Here is a 19635-nt window from a genome sequence, read left to right on the forward strand (position 1 = left end):
GAAAGGAATTTAGTTCCTTTAGTCTGCAGAGTAAGATAACAGTCACTGCCGAGAACCCTAGCGGTGGCGGGCCGCTATCGCCCTGCAACAAGCCAGATCTAGCTATCATCAGTACCAGTGTGGGATCCAGGCCAGGAGCTGCTGCCTCCCCTCCTTCACCCTCATACAGGGGTATGAGGTTCAGAAAAAGGCAGAGAGGAGCAACTCCGAAAACGCACCCATACCTACAGAAGGATCGTGATCCAGGGGCACGACACCCATCCTCATGCCAAGCCTTTACTTCTCCATAATTCCCCCTCATCCCCCGCCCTCCCCAGGCAGCACACAGAAGCCCATTGTAGTTGTCTGGACTCTCGAGACCCAAGAAGGTGGAAGGAGAAGAAGGGCGGGCAAACGCCCAAAGCTGGGGGATCCCCTACTTTCTCTGCCCTCAGCTCTACCTACGGGGAACCGGAGCGTGTGGGTCGATCTGGGCCCCAGGACCTTGCCAAGCCTGGCCACGGACCGGAGGGAGAAGCGTCATGAGTCTCAGAGATGGAAGAAGGCTTCTGGCCGCTCGACAACCTCGGTCCTAGACGAGAGATCTCTGTAGCGTATAGAGCTAAGGCTGAACGGATCCCGCAGAGCGAGAAGACGCGGGAAACCCGGAGCGTCCTCGGCTGGGCGGTTCTCGGAGGGTGCGGTGCGGGGGGAGGGGGCGGGCGGCAGCGGACAGCGAGGGGAGCGGAGGCGAGGCTTGCGACGGAGGGGGCGTCTCGGCTGGGGTCCCGGGCTGGGCGGGGCGGTGCAGGCGGCCGTCTCGGCCCTCCCTGGCGGGGCCCCGCGGCCTGGGCGCCCGAGCGAGTGAGCGAGTGAGCGAGCGGACGGAGCCGCGGCCGCCGTGCGAGCTGTCCTGCAGCCAGACCCGGCGAGACCGAGCGCCGGCAGGGAGGCGGTGGCCGACGGGCCCCGCCGACCCACCCGCCGGAGAATCGGACGCCTCCGGACGCCGAGCCATGGTGAGTCCCGCGTCGCATCCCCGTGTCCCCACGGCCTTTGCGCAGCCCGCTCCGGGCCCCCAGCCCCATGCCTTCTGTGCCCGCCTAGCGCTGCTGGGCGTCCCGAAGACTCTGCACCCTCCCATCCCCCTTTTCTTCTATCTGCCGGCCGCTGCCTGCCCAGTCCCCACCGAGTACTGCCGTGACCCTTTCTTTCTTCTCTGCAGCCTCCCCATCTTTCCGTGATCTTTGCACACAGCCCACCCCCAGCCTTCTCTGTCCTACCCAGTCTTCTGCTCCCGGGGCTTCCCTCCCCCTCCCCATCCCAGTTTTTCACTCCTGGAGACCCTCTGCGAGTTGGTATGGCGGCAGCCCTGGAAAGGGCTCTGCCTCGGGTCATGAGAATTGACCTGCCTGGAACCACCATTTTCCATCCCTGTCCCCAAGCCGGTGAGGTGGGCCCACCCATCCGGCCCTGAGGGACTCGTCACAGCTGTGGCTGGGCCAGGGCCAAAGGGCATGTCCAAAGGGAAATTCCCTCACAGAAAGGGGGCAGTTTGAGGGTGGGTAGGGGGTGTTCCGCAGTACCAGTGGGCGTGACGTATCCAGAGCCAAAACCAGAGTTTTGGGACAAAGTTCCCCAAGGCTCACGCCGCTGCAGGGAACAGGAGCCTGCCTCAGGGCCCTCCCGCTGCAAGGAGGGAGCTGGATGGAATCCTATGCACGAGGCAGAGCTCCGAGGGCAGCGACTCAGGGTACCAGAAGCCCGTGTCAACAGGATCGAACGCTAAGCCTGGAACTTTCGGGACAGAAGTACCCTGAAGAACTACGGCAGAAGGGGGCTCTGCTAGCGAGGGCGCCCACTGCCCAGACGGTGTAACCTGCCGCGCTCGCTGCAGAGTGGAGGAGGGGGAGAGGCCCTGCCCAGGGTGATGCCTACGGAGAGAGTCCGGGAGGCATCACCCTGCTCAGGGGGTTGGAGCTGGACAGGAACTAGGCCAGTGTGAGCTGACTCAGTCTCGCCTGTCTTTCTGGTCCCCGCCGACCAGAGGCCTGGTGTCTTGGGCTCCTGCCCACCTCCGCCTGCTCCAGACCCCTCCTCCCCTCCTGCTGAGGCCGTTTCCTGTGGCTGCGACTCTTGTTCAGCCATGAGCTCACCGCCCCTAATGGGTTGCAGCTGCTTCGCTGCTCAAGCTGTAGCGCCCCGGATCCTAACTTCAGAGCCGAGGCCCACTCAGCCTCACCCCTACCCTTTTCCCCCACCCACGTACACAGTCCCGGCAACACTGAGGGTCTGTCTGCTCGCCCACACCTTGGGGCCGAGTCTGCGCGCTGATAACACAGAATGCTGGTCTCTGGGGTGACTGAATACCCTAATCTTCTCAAACAGCCGGGATTAAGCAACTCTGGTTGGAGAGATTTAGGAGTAAAATAAGCAATTTTTGTCTTGGAGCGAAACCAGGACTGTTTGCTATGGGTTGAGAGCTCGGTAAATATTGCAGAGTGCCCCATTCTTCGTTTACAACAAAGACGTTTGAGAAAAGAAACTAAAAAGCCATCTTGAAAGATTTGCAAAGAAACAGACCCGAGGGATTTTGTTTAGGGAATGAGCTGAAGAAAGTTACCCCAATGATTCACTTAGGGAAGTGGGTCAGAATGGGACATGGCTTAGTCTTTGAGACTAGATAAAATGTTTAGTCTTTGAGGTCCAGGTAAAATTCAACGGGATTGCATAGCATCAAGACTTCTCCTATTTTCTGCAAGAGTTCCCTTTGTCTCTGTCTTCTTTCACGTGGCCCCAGCCAGTTCATGACAGCCAATCCGGCAGGCTCTGTGAATGGAAGAAAGGGATTGCCACAAAGAACTGAGACAGCCACAGGCTTCTTGTCTTCTTTCTTCCCACCTATCAGTCAGCCATCTCTAGGATGCCATGGTTTGTGGGCGGGCACACCTCCACTTATGATAAAGGTATCCGGATGGTGAGTTCTGGGAAACTCTATCGGCCAGATGGCTATGTAGAAACCCTTCCCCATCTACCAGAATTCTTGACCATCAGCGAGGTCAAGTGGCCCAACCTGTGCAGGTGAATCCATGCAGTCACCCCAATTTACAAGTACCTGGAACAATCCTGATCAGGTTCATTCATAACAAAGTCTCCCTGCATCTCTAAAGCCAAGGTCTCAGAGCTTAAATGTGAAGCCAGGGTAAGCCTGTAGGTACTGACTAGCCAAACCCCATTTCTATCCTTTGGCTCATTCAGCCAGCATTTTCTGATTACCTGCTGTGCTCATATGATCTAGGACATAGCTATCTGCAGACCAGCGAACTCCCCAAGAGCCATGCTAGTGTAAGCTCTAGTTATCTATAGCTTGGTCTTGTCTCTCCCAGGAGCCTGAGCCAGTAGAGGACTGTGTGCAAAGCACACTGGCTGCCTTGTACCCACCCTTTGAAGCCACAGCCCCGACCCTGTTGGGCCAAGTGTTCCAGGTGGTGGAGAGGACTTACCAGGAGGATGCGCTGAGGTACACGCTGGACTTCCTGGTACCTGCTAAACACCTGCTTGCCAAGGTCCAGCAGGAAGCCTGTGTGAGTGGCTGTTAACCCTTTTCTGCCAGGCTAATTTCCACCCACTTAGAGACACAGTCTTCCCAATCCTGTTCTCCACAGGAACCCTTAGGTCTCATTTGCTGACCTCCCACTGATTGTGACCACTCAAACACTAACACATATACAGGTATATTTATTTTCCTTAACTATAGACCCTTAACAAACATCAGCTTCCCCCAAAAAAGACCATGACTTTTTCAGAACAAGTTTCAAGCATTACCTCCTTGTGAATGTCTTAGGATACTCCCTCAGACTCAGACGTGATTCAGAAAAGTTTTCACTCTGCAGATAGAAACACCAACAGTCTTTGATTCCTCCAAGACAGTGGCATCTGGTGATGCTGTACTGACTGGGTCCTTACCTTCCCACATATGCAGCTGGCTTTCTAGGAAAGCTTCCTTCCACCAAAGGATCAACGACTTTGGTTCTTTCCTCTGCCATGTGGTCTCCTTTCCTGTCCCCTAGGGGTTTTAACCCACCAGACATAAGGCCAGCCCTGCCTAGTGTAGACTCATCCTCACAATGCCCCTCCCCCTGCTTGCTGGTTTCTTCAGCAGAGGCCTTGAGTATAGCCTCTGGCTTCTCTTTCCAGGCCCAGTACAGTGGATTCCTCTTTTTCCACGAGGGCTGGCCACTCTGCTTGCATGAGCAGATAGTGGTGCAGCTAGCAGCCCTTCCCTGGCAGCTGCTGCGCCCTGGCGACTTCTACCTGCAGGTAGTGCCCTCAGCAGCCCAGGCTCCCCGTCTGGCACTGAAATGTCTGGCCCCAGGAGGTGGACGGGTCCAGGAGCTGCCAGTGCCCAGTGAAGCCTGTGCCTACCTATTCACCCCCGAGTGGCTGCAAGGCGTTAACAAGGACCGGCCAACGGGGCGCCTCAGCACCTGCCTCCTGTCTGCACCCTCTGGAATTCAGAGGCTGCCCTGGGCTGAGCTCATCTGCCCAAGATTTGTGCACAAAGAGGGCCTCATGGTCGGACATCAGCCAAGTACACCGCCTCTGGAACTGCCCTCTGGACCTCCGGGGCTTCCTAGCTCTCCACTCCCCGAGGAGGTGCTGGGTACCCGGAGTCCTGGAGATGGACACAATGCTCCTGCCGAAGGTCCAGAGGGAGAATATGTAGAACTGTTGGAGGTAACACTGCCTCATATGAGGGGAAACCCCGTAGATGCTGAGGCCTCGGGCCTCTCCAGGACCCGCACAGTGCCCACCCGTAAGAGTACTGGAGGGAAGGGCCGGCACCGGAGACACAGGGCATGGATGCACCAGAAAGGCCTAGGGGCTCGGGACCAGGATGGGGCACGCCCACCTGGTGAGGGGAGCAGCACTGGGGCCACTTCTGACTCACCCCCAGGAGCTGAGGCGGACCCAGATGCAACAGCCCTGGAGGTATCTGAGCCCCCAGCAGAGGCTCTGGGGGAGGCCTCTGAATCCTGCCTCCTGGCAGGGGAGGCTGGGGGACCACCTGGTACCCCTCGAAGAACAGGCAAAGGAAACAGAAGAAAGAAGCGGGCTGCGGGCAGAGCTGCCTTGAAAGGGGACGGTAACCCACTCAGCGCCAGGGACAAGGAAGAGACTAGGCATCAGGAAGCCCTTGTCGGCCTGGCCTTACCCAGTGCACAGAAACCTGCAGAATGCAGCCCGCTTAAGGAGAAAGAGGATTCTGAAAAGCCAGAGTCTGAACCAAAAGAGGAACTCAAGCCAGCAGATGGAAAGGAGCCTGCACCCCCAGAAGACGGCGGGCCTCCAGAAGAGGGGTTCAGAGAGACTGAACAAGAGGAGTCGATCCCGGTGTGTACGGCAGGTGAGATGACAGGCCCAGGGGCAAGGGCCAGGGCAGGCTGGGCCTCGGGAAGGGGAGAAGCTGTGGTTTAGCTGGGAACAGAACTCTGCCTCTATCTGCACAGGATCCACAGGTCCAGGGTTCATCCTACCTGACCCCCCAAAACAGCCTCTGGAGACTTTGCAGGATGTAAAAGACAGCATCCCAGAAGAAACACCCCCAGTTTCCATCTTGGATGACCCACCTGTAGCTTGGGACTTGATGGCATCTGGATTCTTCGTTCTGACTGGTCAGTGGGCATCTGTGACTAAGAGGAAAGGGGCTGAGGAGATGGCTCAGCTGGTAAAGTGCCCGCTTCCCAAGCAGGAGGGCTGAGTTCAGATCCCCAGCGCCCACAGGAGAGCTGGGCACGGCACTGATCTGTAACCCAGCGCTCGAAGGAAAAGGGAACTGGATTTCTGGTGTTCATTGCCCAGGCAGTCTAGCTGAACTAGAGATAATCCAGGTTCAGTGAGAGTTCCTGTTTTGTTTTTGTTAAAAAAAAAAAAAGGTGGAAAATGATCGCAAAAGAGCCTGCATTGACCTCTGGCCTCCACACACATGTACACATGTATGCACACACAAACAAGAACATGCCAAGCACACACACAGGGAGGGTGGGAAGGAGGGAAGGTGGTGGGGAGATAGTCAAAGATTGCTCCCAGCCAGGATAGCCTGGCCGTTTTCTGTCTTCAGGAGGGGTCGATCAGACTGGGAGAGCTTTGCTGACGATCACGCCTCCGTGCCTGCCTGAGGAGCCCTCACCGTCCGAAGAGACGTTGAGCAGCGCCCTTTGTTACCTGCACTCGCTGCTGAGGTAAGCCTGACCAGCTTCAGCACCCTGGGCCTTCGCGCAGTCGCAGTTGGGGGAGCTGCTTTCCTTCTCAAGGCACTGCCTGCGACTTCAGTCCTCAGTTTCCAGGCCGTCCACCTTGACCAATTCTGACTTCCAGGATGGCTTCGTGGTTTTCAAAATCAACACTGCTGGCTCTCTCGCCTCTGCGGTAGAGCCCAGATTATCAGTGCGCAGAATCATTCAGACAGCAAATATTTTGTGTCGCTGAGTACCTCAGATAAACGCTAAGGCCTTGGATGTATCCATCATAGCACATCGAGTTCTAGTCCTCCCACCCAGTAGCCATGTCAGTGTAGGCTTGTGATTGTTAGGTCGCCTGCTGGGCACATGTCCCAGACCTCGGCCGTTTGCTCATTGCTTCCCAAATATAGTAGCGTTAACTTCTGAAGGCTGTTAGCACCAAGCCAGATGACCTGCGCTTTCTTCTGTTCTCTGTTTGCTGTCTCCTCAGCGTGTGCACGTGCGCGCATACACACATACACACACACATGCACGCACGCGCACATACATGCACACACACACGTGCACACACACGCGCGCGCGCGCGCACACACACACACACGTCTTCTTTGGCTCTCCTTGCCTCCACAGGCCTGATCTCCAGTTATTGGGGCTAACCACCGTGCTTGACCTTCGCAAGGCGCCCCCACTGCCTCCAGCACTTATTCCTGCCTTGAGTCAGCTTCAGGTAATCAACAGCCCGTGACAGGCATGTCTCGAGGTCCTCGCTTTTCTCCAGTGGCAGCCATGCCAGGCCATCCAACTGTCCAAAGTTTAGGGCTGTTCTTCTTTGCACTTAGGACTCAGGCAACCCTCCGCTCATTCAGCGGCTGGTGATTCTCACTCATGAAGACCCTCCACCTGAACTCTGTGGACTTAAGGTCGGTTCTCGCCCACTAGTCCCCCCCACCTCCCCGTCAGCGAGGGAAGGGGAGGGGAAGCTCACTGAATCCCAAGGGGCCTGCACAAAACTCTCCTGCTTTCCTGTGTCTTCAGGGAGCTGAGCCATTGTCAGAAAAGGACCTGAAAAGAGTGGCCAAGCCAGAGGAGCTCCCATGGGACTTGGGGGGTCACAGGGACCTCTCCCCCAACCACTGGGTGGAGATACATCAGGTAAACAGCACCTAGAAATCTGGGAGCTGGAAATGTAGGCGGAAGACAAAGACAGACATAACCATGGGGCTGGGAGAGATGCGGTTCCGTTCAGCTCAGAAAATAGTTCCGACTCCTGAACCTTGATCAGATGCTGTTGGCCACTGTGAAGATGGGAAGGGTTTATCTGATGAGTATGAATATTTTGCCTGCTCCACATACATGTATTTTCAGGCACACATGTGCCAGGTTCCCAGAAAGCCAGAAGAGGGCATCTGATCCCCTGGAACTGGAGTTTCAGAAGGTTGTGAGCCACCCTGTGGGTCTGTGTACTCAACACCAGTTCTCTGAGAGAGCAACAAGTGCTTTCAACCTGTGAACCATCTTTCCAGTTACCACCCACCTTTGTAATATTCTTTTAATTTTGTAAGATTTGTTTCATTTTTAAGAGTGTACATATGTCTCTGTGTCTGTGTGAGTAAATGCCACGCATGTGGGTGTCCCTAGAGGCTGGAGCCATCAGAACCACATGTGAGTGCTGGGAATCAAACCTGGGTCCTCTGGAAGAAAAATACCACTGAGCAATCTTTCCAGCTCCCTGCCCCCCAAGTTTGTCAGATTATTAACATTAATGGATGTTTTCTAGTAGGGGCTTTTAAGATATCATAAAACATGTAGGGAAGTATTTGTGATAGCTTTATTGGTGTCTAGAAAGTGCTGGGAGTTGGGAAGTTGGTTCCATGTGACTTTACGTCACTTCTGGAGATGGTGCCTTTAGTGCCTTCTCTCTATACCAGTATTCACGAGGTGCAGGATCTTCCCCCTTGGCGTGGTCTCTAGAGAGCCTCTGTCGCTTACCTTCACGCTTCTCTGACCCTAAGTGTAGTTAAGTGCTTAAGAATAGAGGAATCAGGGCTGGAGAGATGGCTCAGAGGTTAAGAGCACTGACTGCTCTTCCAGAGGTCCTGAGTTCAATTCCCAGCAACCACATGGTGGCTCACAGCCATCTGTAATGAGGTCTGCTGCCCTCTTCTGGCCTGCAAGCATACATGGAAGGAATGTTGTATACATAATAAATAAATATTTAAAAAAAAAATAGAGGAATCAGCATGATCACAGTTGACTACAAACAGTTCTTAGTGCAGCAGATATGGAGAGCTGGAGGTGGGGCTTGGCAGAGTGAAGACCGAGGCAGGATGGCAAAGAAAACTCACATACCAAGCTGTCCCATGTGCTGTGACCATTCCAGTGCCAGGCTGATATCACTTCCTTACATTTTACAAAATCTATATTTATTCTGACTTTACTATTGAATAAAATGAATTTTAGGAATTGTGGGCTTGCCCAATATTGTATAACTTGGAAGCAACAAACTCAGAAACTAAAACTAGCATTATTTCCGCAAAGGTAACCAGGACTCCATCTCCATGCTGTGGTTTTTTATTTTATTTATTTGTTTGTTTGTCTCTACATTTATTTATTTTCCTTTCCTTGTTTTTGAGACAGGGTCTCTCTTTATAACCCTGGCTGTCCTGGGACTGAGTATGCAGGCCAGCTGGCCTCAGACTCAGAGATCCACCCGCCTCTGCCTTCCGAGTGCTGGGACTATACAGAGAGACCCGCCATGCCCAGTGTATATCTTATCCTGAACCTGGCCCTTACCTCCATCTCTGTGTGTGGATTGCAGGAGGTGGCAAGGCTGTGCAGCTTGTGCCAAGGTGTGTTGGCCTCTGTGCGGCAGGCCATCGAGGAGCTAGAGGGAGCACCGGAAGCAAAGGAAGAGGTGTGGACCCAGGTGGACTAAGGCGGGTGTGGAAGGGGTGGGACTGGGGTTGGCGCGTTAGTGGAATTCCGGGTATCTCCTTGTCCCAAGGAGGCAGTGGGAACGCCTGAGCCCCTGCGAAAGGTGCTGGCGGATCCTCGACTGGCGGCGCTACAGCGGACTGGAGGAGCCGTCCTGATGCGCATGCGCTCCACCCACAGCAGCAAGTATGTGCCAAGGCAAATGCGGGCGCGGGGAGGCAGGTCGCAGAGAGGTGACCTAACCCTGAAGTGACAGATAATTCTTACTCTGCATTTACCTGTAAGATACCGTGCCTTTACACTTAGAACCCTCACAGCTGTCATGACACCTGTGATGTTTGCATCCCTGCAGATACAAAGGCAGAACTGGCAAGCTTGACAATGGCAGAGACTCAGTGTCGTCTCTCTTTCCCCAGGCTAGAGGGTCCAGGCCCAGCTGTGTTATACCAGGAAGTAGATGAGGCCATCCACCAACTTGTGCGTCTCTCCAACCTACGCGTGCAGAAGCAGGAACAACGCCAGCGCTTGTGCCAACTCCAGCAGGTGAGGAGATTCCCCAAACCCTGCTTAACCGCATCCCTCCTCCCTCCCCTGGAGGTCAGTCACAGAAGTGTGAGACTCAGCACGAGGGCAGGAGCTTCTCTGCACCAGCAGAAAGAAGCCAGAAGGTCACCCTCCTGTCTGTCTTTGGTCAGGATCATTAGATATTGTAGGAAGTGTTCACCGCCCAAAGGGAACCCTGGAATCAGCTGGTTGGCTCGGTGCAACTGAGTTTTGTTTTTGTTTGGGAGTTTTCTGAGAAGAGATCTGATGTGGCCCAGGTTGGCCTGGAAGTCACTGTGTAGCTGGTGCTCCTCGTGCTCCTGCCGTCATGGCCTTGCGGGGATGCCACCCTAACCGAGCCTGGTAGTTAATAGCTGAGCTCTTTGGCTCCACATTTTCCTTGACTCCTTATGTGTTACTATCCTCCAAAATGGAGGCAAAAAGGCTCTGTCTCCTCCTACACTGTCAGCTGCTGAGAGGAGCCACAGGCCTCTTAAGATTCAAGAGTAAGACTGGCTTCTCTGAACCTTGGTCCTTCTCTTCTGGACTTAAGCTCTGTGGGAGTTTGCTGTCTGTGCACTGTGAAGGGAAGAGGGACTTAAAATCTGGTGTTTTTCCTTAGGTCCTGTACTGTGAATATATACCCCGTGGATCTGTATGTAGGTATAGAAGGGTCATCTCAAAGTCAGTGCTAAAGGGAGCCAGGGTTTTTGTGTTCTGGGGCTGCCTGCTGGCTTCTGTTGTTCCATCCAGGGTTATCTCCTACTACTAGATATCCCTGCCCATTTAAAAACCTACTTTGAAAACAGAATTTGGATGTTAAAGTGTTTAGCTTTGAGATCTAGCTCTGCTAGGTATAGATGTTGCTGCCAAGTTGCCCGTCCTGTACAGACAGCACACAGGTGGGTAGGACGGGGCGTGAAGTCGGTAGAGGACTCCAAAAGTGGCTCTCGCTGGCACTGACTTTGAGGAACATTCTGAGACTTCTTATTTTCCAGCTGCTCCACCCTAGCTTCCAGGCTTTCTTCGGAGGAAAAAATTAGTCAAGCATTTCAGAAAGAGTAGGAGATTCTCTACAGTAGGAAAGTTGGACTGGAACTGGATACACACAAACATATACACTCACACACACGCACACACACATACACACGCACACATATGCGCGCACACATGCGTGCGTGCATGCACACACATACACACGTGCGCACTCGCACACATACACATGCATGCACACACATCCACACGAGCGCACACACACATACACACGCATGCACGCACACGCGCGCACACACAACACACGCATCTCCTGAGCTGTCCTTCAGGCCTGCTGCCTAGGTTCCTGCTCACCACACGTTAGATATAGAATTCCTCTTGGCCCTGTTATCCAAGTAACTTTCATCCCTCCTTTCTTTGGTGCGTGTCCGTCTTATCTGTTTCCTCATCCTGGCCTGGCCCTGGCACAATAACCCCGGTCTCCTCCCAGCTCTGATCCTATAGCGCTTTACCAAAGACGGCATAGCCAGATTCTCATTCAGTCCGGTGGGAACTGTTGTTATTCATGGTATGAGTCTCACAGCACCAGAGAGACTGCATTTGGGGTGATGGCGGCCGGGTGGGTCTTAGCCTGGCCCCGTCACCACCTCCCCTTCCCTCTCAGGTGTTGCAGTGGCTTTCTGGCCCAGGGGAAGAGCAGCTGGCCAGCTTTGCCACGCCAGGGAACTCACTCTCAGTCTTGCAAGAGACAGAACTGCGGTTCCGGGCTTTCAGCACTGAGGTGCAGGTAAGGACAGAGAGGAGCTGGGGGTGGGAGTCACCGGGAGAGGACCAGGTCTGAGCGCAGACCCCTCTCTCCAGGAGCGTCTCGCCCAGGCCCGGGAAGCTTTGGCTCTGGAGGAAGACATCGCCTCCCAGAAAGTTCTGGATGTCTTCGAACAACGGCTGGAGCAGGTTGAGAGTGGCCTCCATCGGGCGCTCCGGCTGCAGCGCTTCTTCCAACAGGTGGGTGCAGAGCGCCCTCCTGAGCCGATTTTCTCTCTTCAGCCTGGAGAAGTTGGTCAGGCGGCAGCTAAGAGTGGTACCTTAGAAGCCCATCTCCTTGGCTCTGGCTTTTAGCTTGCCCAGGCTGAATGAACCGAGGTAGGTCCTTTGAAGACGTTTGCACATCTGCTGTGAAAGTTAGGCGAGGCACTGTGTGAAAGCAATTAGTACAAGCCTGACTCCGCGCTGTGTGTGTAGGTACTAGCTCCTCTGGGGCCGTGCCACCTCCAAGGTTATGCTGTGATGCTGGGCAGGCCCCAAGGGAGCCATTGGCGGTGGGATACGTGTTTCGAAGTGGCGTGTGCCCTCACCTTTTTCCTCCACCTCCAACTTGTTTGGCTTCTGTAGGCACACGAATGGGTAGATGAGGGTTCTGCTCGGCTGGCGGGAGCTGGACCTGGGCGTGACGCGGTGCTGGCAGCCCTAGCGCTGCGGCGGGCCCCGGAGCCCAGTGCGGGCACCTTCCAGGAGATGCGAGCCCTAGCCCTCGACCTGGGCAGCCCAGCAGTCCTTCGAGAGTGGGGCCGATGCCGGGCACGCTGCCAAGAGCTGGAAAGAAGGATTCAGCAGCAGCTGGGAGAAGAGGCCAGTCCTCGAGGCCACAGACGACGACGGGCAGACAGCGCCAGCAGCACAGGGACCCAGCATGGAGCCCACAGCCCTTCACCCAGCCTCAGCTCCCTGCTTCTTCCCAGCAGCCCTGGACCACGGGCAGCCCCATCACATTGCTCTCTGACCCCGTGTGGGGAGGACCATGAGGGGGAAGGCCTTGAGCTAGCTCCAGAAGTAGACGGAAGACCCCCGAGGGCTGTGCTGATCCGAGGCCTAGAAGTCACCAGTACTGAAGTGGTGGACAGGACGTGTTCACCCCGAGAACACGTGCTGTTGGGTCGGGCTGGAGGACCAGATGGGCCCTGGGGAGTAGGCACCCCTCGAATGGAGCGCAAACGCAGCATCAGGTGAGAGTTCAGACCAGGAGAGAACTGCTGGGGACAGCGACTCTTTCCCATGCCAGAGTGACTCCATGATGCCTCCGCTACTCTGGTTGTGCCTACAGTGCCCAGCAGCGTCTAGTGTCGGAACTGATTGCCTGTGAGCAAGAGTACATCACCGCTCTGAACGAGCCGGTGCCACCGCCTGGGCCCGAGCTGACTCCCGAGCTTCGCTGCACCTGGGCCGCGGCCCTGAGTGCCCGAGAGAGACTTCGCAGCTTCCACGGATCGCACTTCCTACAGGAGCTTCAAGGCTGCAGCACCCATCCCCTGCGCATTGGGGCCTGCTTCCTTCGCCACGTGAGCAACCCACTAAACTCCCAAATCTTCTCCCTTCCCGCATTCTGCCCTATCTACGGTCCCTCTCACTTCTCCCCCTCCTTCCCTCTTGTGCGGTCCCTCAACTTGGCCCCGTGTTACTTGTCTTCTGGTGTTGTATGAACTTCACTGTCGATTCCTGGCTAGCAGAGTGCTGTCTGCTTATCCTTCCTCGGGTAGTGGGGATGGGAGAAGAAAAGCATCCACAGGTCCCTCACCGGGGACACTTACTACCTCTTCCTTACTGGCACAGGGGGACCAGTTCAACCTCTATGCACAGTTCGTGAAGCACAGACATAAACTGGAGAGTGGTCTGGCTGCACTCACCCCCTCGGCCAAGGTAAAACCTTCCTGAGAAAAGTGAGTCGATGACATGGCGGGAAGGTATGCTTCCCTCCAAGACCGACCACTGAGTTCCAGCCCAGAAACAACATGGTAGAATGAGAGAAGTGGATCCTGAAAATGAGTCGTGTTCTGACTGCACACGCGTGTGCAAACACACAAAGTAGAATGAGAAAATTTTGTAAGAGAAGGAACCAGGAAGACCTAAACCTCACCCCACCTTGAACTCTCAGAGAACACAACCCTTCATAAACTCATTAAATAGTCCAGGTTGGTCCTGAATTTACTGAGATCGGCCTGCCTCTGCCTCCCAAGTGCTGGGATTAAAGGCGTGCGCCACCGCCCGGCAGATTTATTTATTTTTATTGTATGTGTGTAGCTGTTTGCCGGCAGGTACGTATGTGTACTGCACTGTTCCCGGTGCACAAGGAGGCCAGAAGAGGGTATCAGGTCACCTTAAAGTGGAGTTAAAGACACTTAGGAGACACTACGTGGGTGCCGGGAACTGAGCCCAGGTCCTCTGCTCCTGACTGCTAAGCCGTCTCTTAGGCCCCTAAGCCTGTTTCTGCGTGCGATAACCAAGGGCAGTATGCACTTTGTCCGGCTCACCGGCGCCTGAGGGTCAAAGGAGTTCGCGTGAAAGGTGTGAGCAAGTGGCTGAGGGCTGGCTCCCCTTCAGCACAGGACAGCTGCATCTCCTGGGGCCCTGCCTGCCTCCTTTCCTTTTTAAAATTACACTGTGGGGGGGGGGGGGGGTGCGTGCACATGTGTGCCAAGCATGTGTGAGAAAGTCATAGGGCGGTTCACGGCAGCTAGTTCTCTGCTTTCACCACCGGACTCCCAGGGATGGAGCTTGATTCCCAGGCTTGGTGACAAGCGCCTTTAGCTTCTGGGCCATCTCTTTGACATCTGTATTTTTTTCTCTTTATTTTGAAAAAAAAATTTACATTTTTATTGAATGGGGTGTGTGTGTGTGTGCGCGCGCGCGTGCGCGTGTATGTGGTCAGAGGAGAAACTCCATGAATCAATCTCTCTTTCTGCCATGTGGGTCCCAGGGATGAAACTCGGGTTGTCAGGCTTGGTGGAAAACATGTTTACCCACTGAGCCGTTTTGTAGGCCCCTTGTTCTACCTTTAAGAGTATATCTCCAGGTCTTCCTCTGTTCCCCAAAGCCTACACGCCAGTCTATCACATCCCTGTCCTCAGATTTGGGCTCCTACGAGCCTCGGCCCCGCCCCGGCCCAGCCCAGGCCAGGCTCCCACCCCCGCCCCGGCACTGGCCCCAGGTCTTCTCATCCCTGGTTATGGTTCTACCCTAGGGTTCTATGGAGAGCAGCCCTTGCTTGCCTCGGGCCCTTCAACAGCCCCTGGAGCAGCTGGCTCGGTACGGACAGCTCCTGGAGGAGCTCCTGAGGGAAGCTGGGCCTGAGCTAAGCTCCGAGCGCCAGGCCCTCAGGACTGCTGTACAGTTGCTCCAGGAACAAGAGGCCCGAGGCAGAGATCTGCTCGCAGTAGAAGCTGTGCGGGGCTGTGAGGTAAGGTCCTGGCCTCTGCTGACTCTTGTTCAAGCTGTAACTCTGTGGCCTTAGAAACAGTGTAGGCAGCCGGGTGGTGGTGGTGGTGCACGTTTTTAATCCCAGCACCCGGGAGGCAGAGGTAGGCGGATCTCTGTGAGTTCGAGGCCAGCCTGGTCTACAAGAGCCTGTTCTAGAGCTACAGAGAAACAGTGTAGGCTGTGACCACAAAAGCAGACCCTAAGTCTGAGGGCGCTAGACTGTCTGTCCTTCATTGCCTCAATTATGTCCAACACCCTCTGTTCTACATGAGCCCTGTGCTTGTCCGCTCCTTTCCTGGTTCTTCTTGCCTGTCTGCTTCCACGTGTCTATCCTACTTCTTCCTTAACCTGATTTCTTTCCCACATTGATTCCGGATCAGGCTAGAACTGCACTCCCTCTAGATCAGTGGTTCTCAACCCATGGGTTGTGACCCTTCCAAGGTCAAATGACCCTTTCAATGGGGACTGCCTAAGAACATCAGAAAACACAGATAGTTACATTACAATTCATAACAGTAGCAAAATTATGGCTATAAAGTAGCAACGAAAATAATTTTATGGTTGGGGGTCACCACCTTATGAGGAATTGCTTTCAAGTGTCTCGGCACTAGGAAGGTTGAGAACCGCTGGTTTAGATGAACATACCCACGTTCTTTGCTGGCTCTCTTTCTGCATCTCCAGTACGCACACTTCACCATGGCAGGCTGGGCAGGGACTCGGAGGAATGGCGGCTGCTAGGCAGTTGGGCATGAGAAACAGCGATAGGATTAGGCTGAAGCCGTCCCTGACCAAAGCCCCTAACCAGCCGTCCCTTCTCCTTTCTCCAGCTAGATCTGAAGGAACAAGGGCAGCTCCTGCATCGGGACCCATTCACCGTCTTCTGTGGCCGGAAAAAGTGCCTCCGCCACGTCTTTCTCTTCGAAGACCTGCTCTTGTTCAGCAAGTTCAAGGGCTCTGAGGGGGGATCTGAGACCTTCACCTACAAGCAGGCATTCAAGGTACACGGCATGGAATAGGGATACTGAGCCATGGTCTTCATAAGAACTCAGGATATTCTGGAAGTTTAACCTCAAACAGGTTCAGAATCTCCATCACCTAAAATAGGTTTTGGTCTCTAATTAGTCATCAGAAGACTTACGGAGGCATTTCAAGACAGAATGGAAAAAGACCTTCCGAATGAGAACACATATGCCTGCTGGGTGTTGGTGGGCGCAGTCCTTTAATCCCAGCACTAGGGAGGCAGAGACAGGTGGATCTCTGAGTTCCAGGTCAGCATGGGCTACACAGAGAAACCCTGTCTAGAAAAACAAAAAACAAAACAAAAACCCAAAAAAAAAAAAAAAAAAAAAAAAAAAAAACCACACGTGTGTTTTGAGTTAAAGGTGGTACCTGGTATGTGAAGAGAAAGGATGTTACACAGACACCCCTAACTTCACTGAAGTAGATAGAACTCAAGAGACAGGTCTTGCTTTGGGCAATAACCAGATGTAAGCATCCATAGCAGCCCACAGTCCTGGGCCAGGTGGAATGATACTAACGGTTTCCAAACTGTCCTGCGTCAGTTCCAGCTCTTCAGAGGTAGGGCAGAGGCAAAGGTCTGTGTTTGGAATAGCATACACATGGGGTGTATCCTTACTAAAACTCTGGTAAGCTCTTGAGACAGTTGCTTCGTGTCTCCATGAGCCCGCTTTTCCTTCTGTAAGTCAGGGCTGTCTCTCCTGCCCTCCCTCAGACTGCTGACATGGGGCTGACGGAAAACATCGGGGAGAGTGGGCTCTGTTTCGAGCTATGGTTTCGGCGACGGCGTACACGAGAAGCATACACATTGCAGGCTGCCTCTCCAGAGACCAAACTCAAGTGGACAAGTTCTATTGCCCAGCTGCTGTGGAGACAGGCAGCCCACAACAAAGGTGATGGGCGGACATAGGTGGGTGGAGCTTGAAGTATAGAGATGACAGGATGCCTTCAGAGACAGCTCAAGGGCTGGTTCAAGAGCTATGGCTGAGACAGAACTATCCGTAAGGAAAGAGAAAGCTAGAAATTCCGAGGAAAAGAGCGAATGTCTCCACAAGAGGTGCAGAACTGCTTACTGGACTGGGCTTACGGGGACTGGTGTGACCGAGACCAATAGCTTTTCTTTGTTGTTGGTTGGTACTGGGCTTTGATTTGGGTTTCGTTGTTGTTGTGATTTTCTGAATCATTCTATCAATCTGAAAAAGGCAAAGTGTTCTCTTCAGCTTAGCGTGATGGGAGGGTGGAGTAGGTGACACATATAGAAGCCCTTGACAAATCACGCAGATGCACAAAAGCATGAGTTTTGCTCTTAATGTCTACGATAAAGGGCAGCTGAGTGTTCCATGAAAAGTGCTTGTCATGCAAGTGTGAAGACCCGAGTTCAAATCCCTGAACCCACACAAAAGCCAGCAGTACTGCAAATGTAGTAACAGGGACATCTGTAATCTCATCACTGCTACAGAGCACATGGGAGACTGACAGGAATTTCCTCCAGAAGCTTGCCATGCAGCCACCCTGGCATATGCACACCAAAAACAATCACAGTGGAAAATGAAGATCAACTCACACCCAGTGTGCCCTCTAACCTCCAAATGTGTATGCCTCATCCACACCAGATGTGCAAATGCACACACACACACACACACACACACCAGGTGACTAGGAGGCCAAATGGACAGGATGAACTATATAGCAAAGAACAGACGCATGTCTGAAGAGGCCAAACATCACCCTTACGGTCTATGCCGTGCTGGTCAAGGAAGGGGAGAAGGGGAGGGTAAGAGAGTCAACAGCAACCCTGAGGCAGGAGGGCCAAGAGAAGGTTGCAAACAGGGTCTCTGTTTCCTAGAGCTCCGCGTGCAGCAGATGGTTTCCATGGGCATTGGGAATAAACCTTTCCTGGACATTAAAGCCCTCGGAGAACGGACACTAAGTGCCCTGCTCACCGGAAGAGGTAAGGTCCAGGGTGCAGGGGGCGGGGCTGTGCTCCCAGTCGGGCCTTGACCAATGATATAAAAGCAAAGGGGAGATGTTAGGAAGGATACTGAGTCCTGAGTGGGCAACTCTTCCCAAAATGTGGGACTCCTCCAGGAGCCAGGAGGACTTTTCCACACCAGCACCCCACCACCCCACTCCCCACTCTCTGCAGCCGCCCGCACCCGGGCCTCCGTAGCGGTATCATCCTTTGAGCATGCTGGCCCGTCCCTTCCCGGCCTCTCGCCGGGAGCCTGCTCCCTGCCTGCCCGCGTCGAGGAGGAGGCCTGGGATCTGGACGTCAAGCAGATTTCCCTGGGTGAGGCGCCTCTCAAGGGGTGGCCCCCAACTGCTGCCTATTGCTAAGCGATTCCTTTTTCTAGCCAAGTAGCCCAGTTGCCATGACAACTACATACAGCTTCCCGTTGCTAAAAGAGCCTTCCATCTGGTTGCTAGGGAGATGCTTACAGCAGCCTTTTGCTAAGAAGCACTTCTTCTGTACCTTTCTCTCTAGCTCTCCTTGAGTTTCTATGGAAACTGCCTCAGCTTCCTGTTGTACCCTCCCGGTTCACCACGGCAATTCTTAGTTTCCTGTCGCTTCTTCCCTGGTTGCTCTAATGATGCTGCTGACAGTTTCCTGCCTCTTGGTAGGGGGGTTCTCTTGCAAGTGGATTGCTCTGGTGACTCGCAGCTCCCTGTTGCCGGAGGAGCTTGGTTGTTTAAGGTAATCTGGAAGGGTTTTATGCCTACTCTTACCCTAGCTTCCCCTCCAGCCTCAGAAACACTTGACTCTTCTGGAGATGGGTCCCCAGGACCAAGAACCGGCCCCAGCCTGCAGCCCCCGCACCCTGGGAGCAGCACTCCCTCTCTGGCCAGTGGAGGGATCTTAGGGCTCTCCCGGCAGGTAAGTCCCTGCAGTAAGGCTGGGAGCGGGTGCTCTCTTTCTGGGTAGGCTTTTCTGACCATTCAACATTGGGGAGTATAGAGGAACTAGAGATTGCTCCTCTCAGCTGATGCCACAGATTGGGTTTATTATCCAGTCTGCCTTTCTCCTCTCCCCAGGCCTGGCTGAGAAGCATCAAGGTCAGAGGTAAAAAAAAAGCCTTAAGAAGCAGGGAGAGACATACACAATAGAGAAGTGTCTAAACCCAGTGCCATTTCTGTGTCCTCAGAGTCATTCGCGAGCCCTGAGTGACCCCACCACGCCTCTGTGAGCGGTAAGTCAGCCACCCTTCTCCCACATCCAGCGTGCCTTCCTTCCTGGCCTCCAGTGCATGGGAGTCAGCTTCTTGCCTCTCCAACCCATCTCCCTCTTCTCTCCTGGCTTCCAGAGAAGATCCAGAACTTGGCTGCACCCCTTGTCAGCACATTTTAGGCTGGGATGCCAATGGGACAGAATGGAGGACTCATCTCCCTCCCTCTGCTTCCTGGACAGAGGCGGGCAAGGACCAGAGCTTCCCCTGTCGCTGGCTGCTCTCTCTAGCTCTCCCCTGCTTGGAGCTTGTTTTCTGCCCCCTGGGGCAGGGAAACATCCCTTCTTGCACGTTCCCCACCTGTGCTATGCACACCGCAGGACAGGCTCTGCTGACCGCCGCCTCTCTTCTTGTCCCTGACTCTCCCAGGAGATTCATCTCTGCCAGGTCGAATGGAACCCCATTCTGGGGTACCGTGGGAAATGAAGTGTTATAAGCCATTGAAGGAGATG

At 54.2% G+C, this 19635-nt stretch overlaps 1 protein-coding gene across 10 annotated transcripts; it reads left to right on the plus strand.

Moving 5' to 3' along the window:
- Nucleotides 1-748: 748 nt before the first annotated feature.
- Nucleotides 749-19147, plus strand: Arhgef40 (Rho guanine nucleotide exchange factor 40). Of its 10 annotated transcripts, XM_057786026.1 has the most exons (24): nucleotides 749-998; nucleotides 3366-3563; nucleotides 4177-5386; nucleotides 5490-5654; nucleotides 6101-6221; nucleotides 6852-6948; nucleotides 7061-7141; nucleotides 7257-7373; nucleotides 9040-9135; nucleotides 9226-9341; nucleotides 9572-9698; nucleotides 11356-11478; nucleotides 11553-11696; nucleotides 12084-12694; nucleotides 12793-13027; nucleotides 13299-13385; nucleotides 14707-14922; nucleotides 15770-15940; nucleotides 16675-16852; nucleotides 17806-17910; nucleotides 18106-18249; nucleotides 18704-18834; nucleotides 18993-19020; nucleotides 19103-19147. In XM_057786026.1, the coding sequence occupies exons 1-24, from the start codon at nucleotides 996-998 to the stop codon at nucleotides 19123-19125; spliced, it is 4527 nt and encodes a 1508-aa protein (XP_057642009.1). In that variant the 5' UTR covers nucleotides 749-995; the 3' UTR covers nucleotides 19126-19147. The 10 variants fall into 10 exon arrangements, 7 of the variants coding, with proteins under 7 accessions (XP_057642009.1, XP_057642007.1, XP_057642011.1 ...); XR_009058114.1 differs by lacking the exon at nucleotides 18993-19020 and having other exon boundaries at nucleotides 18445-18834; XR_009058115.1 differs by lacking the exons at nucleotides 18704-18834; nucleotides 18993-19020 and adding an exon at nucleotides 18445-18654.
- The last annotated feature ends 488 nt before the right edge of the window (nucleotides 19148-19635 follow it).

Source organism: Chionomys nivalis, chromosome 12 (assembly GCF_950005125.1).
Source record: "Chionomys nivalis chromosome 12, mChiNiv1.1, whole genome shotgun sequence".
NCBI lineage: Eukaryota > Metazoa > Chordata > Mammalia > Rodentia > Cricetidae > Chionomys > Chionomys nivalis.